The sequence below is a fragment of the Neodothiora populina genome (assembly GCF_041146345.1).
Source record: "Neodothiora populina strain CPC 39397 chromosome Unknown canker_contig_5, whole genome shotgun sequence".
Lineage (NCBI taxonomy): Eukaryota > Fungi > Ascomycota > Dothideomycetes > Dothideales > Dothioraceae > Neodothiora > Neodothiora populina.
The window spans coordinates 1,867,542-1,878,840 of NW_027191405.1; the positions used below are offsets into that span (position 1 = coordinate 1,867,542).

At 52.1% G+C, this 11,299-nt stretch overlaps 3 protein-coding genes across 4 annotated transcripts; 2 read left to right on the plus strand and 1 right to left on the minus strand.

Annotated features, from left to right (window-relative positions):
• Positions 1-529: 529 nt before the first annotated feature.
• Positions 530-3,963, plus strand: AAFC00_005624 (uncharacterized protein; the record flags this gene model as incomplete). The annotated part of the gene is made up of 5 exons (XM_069345439.1): positions 530-566; positions 635-709; positions 783-998; positions 1,047-3,815; positions 3,872-3,963. 5 exons carry the CDS (start codon positions 530-532, stop codon positions 3,961-3,963), a joined length of 3,189 nt encoding a protein of 1,062 aa, XP_069203265.1.
• A 1,110-nt stretch (positions 3,964-5,073) lies between these two features.
• Positions 5,074-6,919, plus strand: AAFC00_005625 (uncharacterized protein; the record flags this gene model as incomplete). 2 transcript variants are annotated; one of them, XM_069345441.1, is made up of 4 exons in its annotated part: positions 5,074-5,344; positions 5,403-6,254; positions 6,316-6,610; positions 6,679-6,919. In XM_069345441.1, the coding sequence occupies 4 exons, from the start codon at positions 5,074-5,076 to the stop codon at positions 6,917-6,919; spliced, it is 1,659 nt and encodes a 552-aa protein (XP_069203266.1). The 2 variants fall into 2 exon arrangements, with proteins under 2 accessions (XP_069203266.1, XP_069203267.1); XM_069345440.1 differs by having other exon boundaries at positions 5,167-5,344.
• A 1,526-nt stretch (positions 6,920-8,445) lies between these two features.
• AAFC00_005626 (uncharacterized protein) lies at positions 8,446-10,910 on the minus strand (the record flags this gene model as incomplete). Its single annotated transcript, XM_069345442.1, has 2 exons — positions 8,446-8,560; positions 8,614-10,910. The coding sequence occupies 2 exons, from the start codon at positions 10,908-10,910 to the stop codon at positions 8,446-8,448; spliced, it is 2,412 nt and encodes an 803-aa protein (XP_069203268.1).
• Positions 10,911-11,299: the final 389 nt, after the last annotated feature.

An 11,299-nucleotide genomic window follows, 5' to 3' on the forward strand; every position in this document is an offset into this window, starting at 1 on the left:
ATCTTACGAAACAATAGTATAGGGTTGCGAGTCCAGCGACGTGAGAGTCGTGAATTAATCAGGACAGAGTGGTCTTGATGAGGTAGATTTCTAATAATTGTATAAGATCCTAGTGCCAGGAACGCTTCAAGTCAATCAAGCCCTCTCCACATTTTGCAATAAAGCGATCGACGTTGCTCGGGGGAGTAGCGCGCCCTGTTCTACCTCGCTCCAGAGAAACCACCTAGATGCCTTACGCGCATGTGAGACGGGACTAGAGAAAGAATCCACTCGGACATTGATCAAAAGTGCTGTGAGTCGTCCACAATCGCCATATCGAAGAGCAACACTCGCGCCCGGCGTCGCACAGCTCTCGGCGCACAGTGTTCAGATATAAGCGCACATGAAGCCAGCACCTCGTGCAGTAATTAGTAACACAGCTTGCCGCATCTGATACTTGATACACTGTCGTTGTTGTCCTAGTCGCGACGCTGGACTTTCTGATTCGACTGGGTATACAAGACACACGGCGTCAGCCCACGAGGCTGCCATGCGCTTCACCAAGCCGCTCTGGTTGACACACGGAGGTTTGTTGTTGTCGTCAGACAATCATCTTTCGCTTTAGTGCCCTGTCACTGATCTTGTATATACACAGGTGACAAGAAGGACTTTGAGGTATACAGTTGCCATGTCTCGCCGGATGGAAGTCGGCTGGTAACCGCAGGAGGAGGTGCGCGCACATGCCCATTCGTCAAAGAAACAATAAGATCCAAACAAGAGCAGTCGGACTCACAAAAGCGCAGATGGTCACGTTCGAATATGGTCCACCGAGGCCATCGCCAACTCGGGCAATGCCAGCTACAACAAACCAAAGCAACTGGCTGCCATGAGCCACCATTCCGGCACCATTCACTCTGTGCGCTTCTCCGGCAATGGCAGATACTTGGCTTCTGGTGCCGACGACAAGATTGTCTGCGTATACAACCTGGACCCGACGCCGCCTGCGCATACGACGTTTGGTGCGTGTGCTTGTCGTTCTGTTGTCTAGCTGGAACTGACAGAGACAGGGTCGAATGAGACACCGCCAGTGGAGAATTGGCGCATCTACAGGAGGTTGATCGGCCACGACAACGACGTCCAGGACCTGGGCTGGTCTTGCGACTCTTCCATTCTTGTCTCTGTGGGACTGGACTCCAAGGTCGTCATCTGGTCTGGACACACTTTCGAGAAACTCAAAACTCTCTCTCAGCATCAGAGTCACGTGAAGGGCATCACATTCGACCCTGCCAACAAGTACTTTGCTACCACCAGCGACGACCGGACCATGCGCATCTACCGTTTCACCTCCCCTCTACCCAACTCGAGCGCGTACGACCAAGGCAACAACTTCACCCTCGAACACACAGTCACCGCGCCCTTTCTCACTTCTCCTCTGACCACATATTTCCGCCGCTGCTCGTGGTCGCCCGACGGTGCTCACATAGCTGCTGCCAATTCAGTCAACGGTCCTGTCAGCTCCGTCGCCATCATCACCAGAGGCACATGGGACAGCGAAGTCAATCTGATCGGACACGAAGGTCCGGTCGAGGTGTGCGCCTTCTCCCCTCGAATGTTCTGCAGTCAGCCTCCTCCGCCGCTAGATGTGCAGAACGAAAAGGACTACCACCCGCCTCCAGCTGTCACCGTCGTCGCCTGCGCTGGACAAGACAAGACCTTGAGCGTCTGGAATACGAGCTCTCCCCGACCATTTGTCATCACTCAAGAACTCGCTGCCAAATCAATATCAGATCTAGCCTGGTCTCCGGATGGAGAGACGATATACATGACGAGCTTGGACGGCACCATCGCCTCTTGCATATTTGACACTGGCGAACTCGGCTATCCCGCTCCTCTACTCAATAATGACAAGTCCTTGGCGAGATACGGCGCTGGTCGAAGGCTCGGTATCGTCGAGGGCACGGATGCCCTCAAGCTCGAGGAGAACAGCAAGGCAGGCGAGATCAAGGGAGCACAAGGCCGCATGGGTGAACTCATGGGGCATGGCAGCGGGGCGCCGGCCTTGAATGGCGAATTAGCGAAACCCTCAGCTGCCACGACTAACGGAGCCAATACACCATCTATCGCAGCTAATGGTGATGCTCAACCCAAAGACGCCATCCCTGCTGCCACGCCGGATCCACAGGTCGCCAAGATCGACAAACTCAAGCAGCGCGTCACAATCACAAAGGACGGAAAGAAGCGTATCCAGCCCCTGCTTGTGTCATCTGCTTCTGGTGTCGGAGAGTCTTCACTACCGCGACCTCAGCTCATGTCCACTGTGGCCCAGAGGGCGGGAGATGACACGGCCAAGGGTGCGACACTCGATCTCTCAAAGCCATTCGATGGACTACCCAGAGGAGGCTTGGCTTCGCTGTTGCTCGGCAACAAGCGCAAGTTTGCCGAGGTGGGCGGCGACGACGATCAACGAGCCCAGAAACGTATAGCTTCCGTCCAACAGACCGGCGCGACACCTATTGTCATGAACGCGACCAACGGACTTGTACCTCCCAGCTTAGCTGCAAAGCCTGCCTCGACCGAGCCCCCGGAAGCTCTTCGACCGGCGATAACGAATCCTAGCCTCACTGTCAGCCAAGTACGACTCGCGGTGCCTCTTGTCAGGAGTATGATCGTCCGCCCGATGGATGTCGGGGTCACCTTGAATGGCGAGAACGGACAGTCTACAGAAAACGCAATGGACGATGCAGCCACAATCCTCGAAGCACGTAATGCTTCGGGTCCAGCCAGGACGGGGCGGGCGCAGGATCGCGAGCCGACAAGACTGAACGTATCTCGGCGGGGACAGTCGATATGGCAGGACTACCTACCGCGAGCAGTCCTCCTGGTAACCGGAAACCAAAACTTCTGGGCTGCCGCGTGCGAAGACGGCTCACTGTATGTCTGGACTCCAGCAGGTAGACGCATGATCAATGCCATGATACTTGAAGCACAGCCAGTCATTCTGGACTGCAAAGGCTGGTGGCTGCTCGCGGTGACAGCCATAGGTGTCTGCTACGTGTGGGACATACGCTCGCTGTCATCACCTCACCCTCCGGTATCACTTGCTCCCGTACTGGACATCGCCTCTTCTTTCCAACAAGCACATCTCACACACGCACCCGCAGTCATGTTTGCTCGCCTCAACTCACAAGGTCGAATTATCGTAGGCATGTCTAACGGAGACGGCTTCAGCTACTCACCAAGCATGTATGCTTGGCAACGATTGTCCGAGCCATGGTGGGCAGTCGGCAGCCAGTACTGGAACACCGCTGACACATCCATATCCGCCGTGCAATCAGCACAATCATCTCGAGACGACAACGACGACGAAGATCTGAAGCCAGAGAACATTTCGGCGGGTATCATACCATATCTCGAGCGCAATACAACGACGCAAGCTCTTCTGCGCGGTCGCTCGTACTTCTTGCAACGCCTGGTCAAGACTTTGCTTGTGGCAGAAGGATTCGAAGGCTTCGAGTCATCTGTCAGTATCGCGCATCTGGAAAACCGTGTTGCGGCTGCCATGACACTTGGAGCCAAGGAGGAGTTCAGGTTGTATCTCATGATGTATGCGAAGCGCATAGGTGCAGAAGGCGTCAAGGGTAAGGTTGAGGAGCTACTTCGAGGCTTAATGGGCACCATTTACGAGGATGAGGAGAAGGAAGACCAAGGAACGAACGGAAATAGCGCACCAGTTAAGAGACCCAACAGAAAAGCTGGGGACGGTTGGATGGTCGAGGGAGATACGATGGTAGGCTGGAAGAGAGGAGACTTGCTCAAAGAGGTGGTCCTGATATTAGGTGGAGTGTCTCTGTTTATCACAGATTACGTGAATCGAGGCTAACCCGGATCACAGGCAAACATCGCGACCTCCAGCGTACTACAGTGCCGTATGCACGATTTCTCGGCGTTCTAGAGGGCGACTCGGATATGGTCACTGATATCTAAAGGGTTTCATGACTACGAAAAGGTTGGAATGAAGATGGGAAAAGGCTGTCTCTTTGTGCTTAGCGCTATATCCACATCTCATCATCGTCTCTGTCTCGCAGAGAAGCACATTATGCTATGGAAACGTGGGTGTAGTGCGCATAGTGTGCCAATCTGCAACGACTCTGTGAAGAAAGTTATCGCTGGTTGTGTTCATAATTATCGTTCATGTGTAGCGTACGTCATGGTGACTTATTTTTCACCTCCTCGCTACCTACTCCACTTGCAACTTGCCCCTTTCTGATAGCAAGGGAGAGAAAAGGACAAGGCAACTCAATAGCCCACTCGTGGCCACAATGATTATGTAGTATATACGAACTAGCACCCAAAAGGGGATAGCACATCTCTTAAAAAGTCTCCACAATACGTCTCGACAATGCGATCTTCCCGTGGCGTCTGTCTGTGCTTGCCAGATGATGTGGGGTTGAATCGAGTTTAGTGTGTCGCCGCAACATGCGACAGTTGAGCCTTCCAAGATCTTACGTGTTTCGGGGGAATAATATACAAGGACAAATTGAGAACTACCTGACTAGGGCTATGCTATTATGGGGTTCTTTGAGCAAGAGACCATGTACAGTACAATTGAAGACGGTAAAGCTTATTTATGGGTGTTCGCTTCTGTGCCTCTATCTATTCCCCGCCCGCAGACGTTACGTCGTTCCTCTCGTACTGTTTCCTTCAAACTGGCCCGCTTCTGGATTGTGTCAGCGGCGGCTGCAATCGGTTTTTTTGCTCAATGTCGATCACTTTCCTCACGGACTAGCCGATAGGTGAAATCTTGCAAGTGCTGGAACTAATCTATGATGTACCAGCGAGCGGAAACCCTACAGTCCCCACTACAAACAGTTACGCACTATTACTGGTTGTACTGTATCGTCTGTATGTTGAATTTTCTGGGTACCTGTGCTAGAGGTTCTATATCCGTCATCCGGTTTGGACAATAAAACCGCGGGCATCTCCCGCTCTTTTTCGAGGATGAAGGCGTACACGAGAAAGCCGACTGCTGCTGCGCGAATAATACATTCGTTGCCATTCTTCCGCATCTTTCACTTTTACTCGTTCAAGTGAAAGATGTCTCTCAAAGGTGGTGACAGCCATGCTGTTGCTCCAGAGTTTGAAGCTCCCCGCACTCCTTCGACTGTGACGGAGGACGAGTTCGAGCATATGAGCTTGTATGAGAGGAAGTGCATTCTCATCAACGCCGAGCTAGACAGTCATGGCATGGGCCGCTATCAGTGGTATATCTGGTTTCTATGCGGCTTTGGTTATCTGCTCGACTTGCTCTGGGCGCAAGCTTTTGGGCTTGTGCTGCAGCCGCTGATGCAGGAGATGGGGTTTCCTGGTAAGCCTGCCCAACTGTTACATGAAGAAGCAGATTTTGACTAACATGTGGTGTTTAGCCAATCAGTCAGGAAACATCTCGGTTGCCTTCAGCGCAGGCCTGACAGCCGGAGCCTTTTTCTGGGGAGTCATGACCGACTACATCGGTAGAAAGTGGGCTTTCAACTTGACCTGTCTCATCTCTGCGGCTTTTGGTCTGGCTCTGGGTGGCTGCAACACCTATACTGCCTTTTTGGTCGTTACTGCGTTCAACGGCTTCGGTATCGGTGGCAACATCCCAATCGACACGACCATCTGTCTCGAGTTCATACCACAGAACAAGCGGTTCCTGCTTGCCTTGCTCTCGATCTTCCAACCGATCGGTGTCGTGATCACGAGCGTACTCGCATACGGCTTTATTCCCAACTTTTCTTGTTCACCAAACTTCAGCGAAGAGAACCCTCTGCCGTCCTGTAATTCAGTGGACTTGGCTCCGGGAGCCGAGTGCTGCACCAAAGCGAGCAACTACGGATGGCGGTATCTGATGTTCACGATCGGTGCAATCACGCTCTTCGTGTTCTTTCTGCGTTTTGTGGTCTTCACTTTCCAGGAATCGCCAAAGTTTTTGGTGTATCGCGGCAACGACGAGAAGGCCATCGAAGTGCTACAGCACATTGCCAAAACAAACAAGCGCGAGTGTGGCATCTCGCTGGCAGACTTTGAGGCTCTCGTCCGCGTTCACAGTCAGTCCGATGATAGCGCGGCCGGCGTGCTTGGTGCAGACGGCAAGCCCGTGGCTTTGACGCTGGTGCAGAAGTACAGCAGAGAACTACTGCGGTACAGAATGCTGTTCGACGGGTGGCAAATGGCAAGACTGACCATTCTTGTCTGGTTGACGTACATCATGGATTTCTGGGGCTTCACGCTCGCAGGTGAGCAGTCTTCTACCCTCCATCTCCTTCGCCTGTTCACAAAACTGATACTGTCTCACAGGAACCTACCTACCCAGTGTCCTAGCATACAAGAACAAAGACATCAACCTCTCGCTGCGTTTCACATACCGAAGCTACATCTACATCTACCTGCCCGGAATCGTCGGTGTCATGCTAGGAGCCCTCATGTACGGCGTGCCGACCGTCGGCAGGAAATGGGCCATGTGCATCTCGAGCGCACTAATGGGCGCGTCCATTTTCATCTTCAGCGCCGTCAACGACGAGGCCTCGAACATCGGCCTCAATGTCCTCGAGTATTTCTTCCAGAGCATGTTCAACGCTGTTCTCTACGGCTGGTGAGTCCCTTCTTTCCCCCCTTTCTTGTCCCACCACGAGAACAGAATACTGACTTTTGCAAAAACAGGACCCCAGAAGTCTTCCCTGCCCCAGTCCGCGCCACAGCCTGCGGCGTCGCGAGTTTCTGGGGCCGACTCTTCGGCATCATCGCTCCCCTGACCGCGCAACACCTGCTGCCGCCAGAGACGGGTTTTGCGGATCCGATTGCCGTCAACAGAATCTTGTATCTCGCGGGCGGAATCACGCTGGGATGTGTTATCACCACTGCATTGTTGCCCAATAAGCGTTTGGGGAAGCAGAGTATGTGAGTCTGGAGAACGGTGGGATCGGGCGGCTTTACTCTTTTTTCACTTCGCCTATGCGCTGGCTGGATTCCAGTCTTTGCCTCTTTGGCTCGCGTAATATACTGGTGTCCTCTTCTCGCGACCTTCTCGTCTGTTTGTGAAACGTGGAATTGTGAAATGTGGAAATGTGAAGCGGAATGTGCATGTCATACATTAACATGAGTATGAATATGTTTTGCACATGCAGTGTGAACAAACGAAAGTATCTCCCACCACGAGTATCACTCACTCACGCGCTCACAGCCATCAGGAACCAATCACAATGATTTCGCTAGCTACTCTAGCCAAACTGGAGAAGCGACTGAGTCGATGGGTCGGAGCCATATCGTGCCATGGCTCTCTCGTGTTCTCATGTAGGAAGTATATCAAGGGGAACTAACTGATTGACTGAGTGGCTACGATTCCCAGTGCGATCAAGTCTCTCTAGGGCCAGACAATCGAGTGAGTGAGAGAAAGAGTTTACGTAGAGTAATACATTACAGATCTTCGTGTCTCGACACGGTATAGTACGGATACTCTATAGTATGGTATGGACAAAGTCCGCCCCCACATCGCTTGCGCGAGAAAGTGCTGGTCTACTTCTCTATCCAAGCCGCTGATGTTTGCAGTGATGCGGTGCCTGGCTCTGTCAAGATCGGAAGCAGCGACGCGTAAGCCCTTCGGCTTGTGTACCCTCCGTCGAGTTTCACCTCCTCGATAATTCTCAATTTCGGTAGTGGTGGTGGTGGTGAATCCACAGCGATATAGGCTGCAGGAAACATGGAGTGCGAGTAGCGAAACCACCAAAGCCGCCATGTAGTGTAGGACAAATCGAGGCTGCCGTCCACTAAAGTCCTCGGCGTTCTCGATAGGACTGCCCTGATGTAGACTCAATGTCACCCCACGTCCCAATCAGGGGCTAGTATACACCATCATTGGCTTGTCTTAATGCTGGCATATATGGGTTGAGCCGATGCAGAAGATTCGGCAATCGCATTATACGCTTGGTCTTCCAAGTGTAGAAGTAGATGGTGTATATTGACTTGAGTTCAGAGGCTCACCATAGAGCACTTTGAGCGATTGAAAGCTCACAAGTATTGCTTTGCAGAAGTTCGTGAAGATTCGGCTATGCTCCTAGTAGATGATTGCTGTCTTGTCTTCAGGCCCGACCCACCACTTCTTGGAGGTAATACTTCTTTTGCGCACCCTCACGGACTACGGAGACCGTCGCGTAGCTTACGGCTGCATTTCAGAGCGTATAGCTGATCGAGGTTCGGCAATGTGGGTGAGAAGCATAAAGGTTGTGGAGACGTTCGCTCCTGAAACAGAACTTGGACGCCATATTCGGTACATTTGGCCAGTAGAGTGTGGTCCTCGGGTTTGTAAGGGCCGCCATGGTGGCACGGCTCTCAAGGAGCGATTTGTGTTGCTCATTGCTTCCACGGCCTCGCAACCTTGCTTGCGAACTAGATCCGACCGGCATTGCGACCAGTATGTGATTGATTGACGCATCAATTGCTCAAAGCAAGACACGCATCTACAGCCAATCCTACCCTGCCATCTTTCATGCGCACGACGTCGCTAATTACATCTCGATCGAGGTCTGGGAACATGCCTTGAAGTGTTCTGGCAATGGGGTTAGCATTTTGACAGTCATACAAAACAAGTATCCTGCTTACTCAACAACCACCAGGTGTTCCTGAGCTTGTATCCTCTGTGCCTCGGCGGCCTCTGCCCTTGCCTGACTAGCTGCAACCGTTTGTTCGTCTTGCACTTGAATCCTCGATGCACCTGCACTTCTAGCACGTTGCTGATGATCAGGACTTCTCCTTCGCCTTGACTCTTCACTGCTATTGCGCTGCAGCGGCCGTGTAGGAGGAGCTGGCGACAGACGCGGAGTAGAAACAGGCTGTGATTTGAGCGTTGACTGAGACGACGGTTGACTTTCGTCGCTAAAGATACGGCCAATAGATGACAGCGGCTTCTGAATGGTGCGTAGCAAGCCTGAAACGGCGTCCTTTTCGTCACCGCTGTCTGACCCATCGCTGCGGGCGCTTTTGTTTCGAAGAGCTCTCTCGCCTTCCGTACTGTTTCTAGGCGTAAGCTCGGGCCTGCTGGGGGCTCCCTTCTCCGAGTAGTGCGGTTGGTAGGACTTCGTTGGCGAAGTAGGAGTCACGGGACCTTGGTTTGTATCAGGGCGAGCGGAAGGGTCGTGTGTGGTAGACTCATACTCCTCTGCCTTGTGACCTTCAGCAATGGCACTGACGGAAGCTTCGACATTTCGCTCAAATTCCTCGTCCGTCACTGTCAGATTAGTGCGGTCCAGATTCTCTACGAAGCTGACCACACCCATGAGTGAAGATATGTAGTAGCCAGCCTCTCCACCTAGCTTTTCCTGATTTCGGAATCTCAAAATGTACTGGACATTGCTGACCAGGTGTTCTGGATTTGCTCGTAAGACGGTGTAAATGAGGAGCGGTAGAAAAGAGTCGGCTGATTGATCGCCCTTTGAGTTTTTCAAGAATCCGAATATGACTTTGCAGGCGTTTAGTACGCAAATGACCTTGTCACGTGGAGCACGATATGAGTTGATCTTTAGTAATTCTTGCTGTGCTAGCAGGAGAAACTTGCGACCCTTCTCATTGAATGGGGCAAGGTCAAGGTGCTCTTCCCGAACCCAGCGATAAATGCGGATCTTCTGCGCGATGACGGTATCGCGTTCGACATCTTCCTGGTGCTGCCCCTTGCGACCCGGGGCCTGCGAGGATTGACTCCTGGGCCTCCTTAGCTTCGCTGGCGATAAAGGCTCAGGAGGGGGAATTGCAGGAGAGAACGTCTGGTTGTAGAGCCGGTTCATGACCAGTTTCTCCATACCTTCTCGAGCGTTGTCGAATTCTTGGTCTGAGACGTTACGCCAAACATCACACAAGGCCATTTTCTTGGCTATGAAGTCGAGGAAGTCAGAAATGATCTTGACCTGCTCATGCACCATCCACTGTTTCTTGGCGAACTCAGTAAGGAAGGAGCGTAAGAAGCGGGCAACAGGATCGGCGGTTCGATGGCGCAACTGATCAAGGAACCGGTGAAAGTCGAAGGGTAGGGCAGGCTCGGGGTCAGGCGAAGGAAGAGGGGGTTGTATCATAACGGAAGGAGGTCTAGGTGAGGAGGTCCCTGCTCCTACTCCTTCCTGGACAGGCAGTGACACATTTGAGATACTTGCTCCAGAAATTGAACCAGGTCTGGCGGCGGAGGGATTGAAAAGATAGCTTTCCCGAGAGCCTGCTGAATGCGAGAGAGGGGATGGTAAATTAGGATTTGAAGATGAAGGATCGAGGCTGGAACTCCTTGGAGGGTAGGACGCAGGTGCATCGAAGCGCGGGGACATGATCTTCTGCAACTCGGGCATAGTGGCCTCGGTATCGAATTGATCTATGATATTCTGGATTTCTGACGAAGATTCCTTGTTGTTAGAAGTCTCTTTCTGAGTTTGCATATCCAGGGCTCGTTTCTCATCGTCATTACCATCGTCCCCATCGTCAGTGTGTGGCGTGAGCGGAGGAAGTGGAGGTTGGAAGGAGCTGGCTTGACGAGTAATGAATACATCATCCTTTGGAGGCGGAGGTGGAGGTTGAGGAGACATGGTAGCAGCATCAGATATTGTGTCTTCACTCTTCTCTTCTTTCTCGGTATAATCTGGTTGAGGAGATGTCGGATTTCCGACTAACGACAAACTTGCGGTCTGGGTAGACAATTGGCCCTCGGCGTCTCGCTCGCTCTTGTCTTGTGTCAAACCATTCTTTTCATCTGATTTCTCAGCTTCGATTTGCCCAGGTGACACTTTAGTTACAATGTCTGTGTCTTCTATTTCATTCCGAAAGTCCATCAAGTCGTTGCTGTTGTCTTTATTAGCATTCGGCGCCGTCTCGTCTGTTGTTTGGGCCTTGGGTTGTGATGCCGCTACGTCCTTGTCCTGCATATTCGCAATGCGTGATTCTCCGTTTTCTTGTCCCATAAGTACGGCCCCTCTATCTTACTCTGTAGTGAAGCGAGAGGAGAACAGCCAGGCTAGAGTGACAAGATATCCTATGATACTGTGGTTATACGCCTTGTTCAAGGTAAGCTCAGAGGGCGTTCATGCCAAGGAGATGCCTTCCTCGCACGTTATCAACTTCCTAAAGTCACGCGCTTGAGGTGAAGAAGGTCAGCTGTACTTCCAGAGTGGTAGAGTAGTAATTTCCTGTTTCGCGATAATGATAAGGCATGCGATGCTATGGATTCATATTGATCAACGACTCGCGATTCTCTTTACACATTGTTGGCCTGGACTTTATCACTGTAGCTCCCTTCCCCCACTAAGAAGGACCC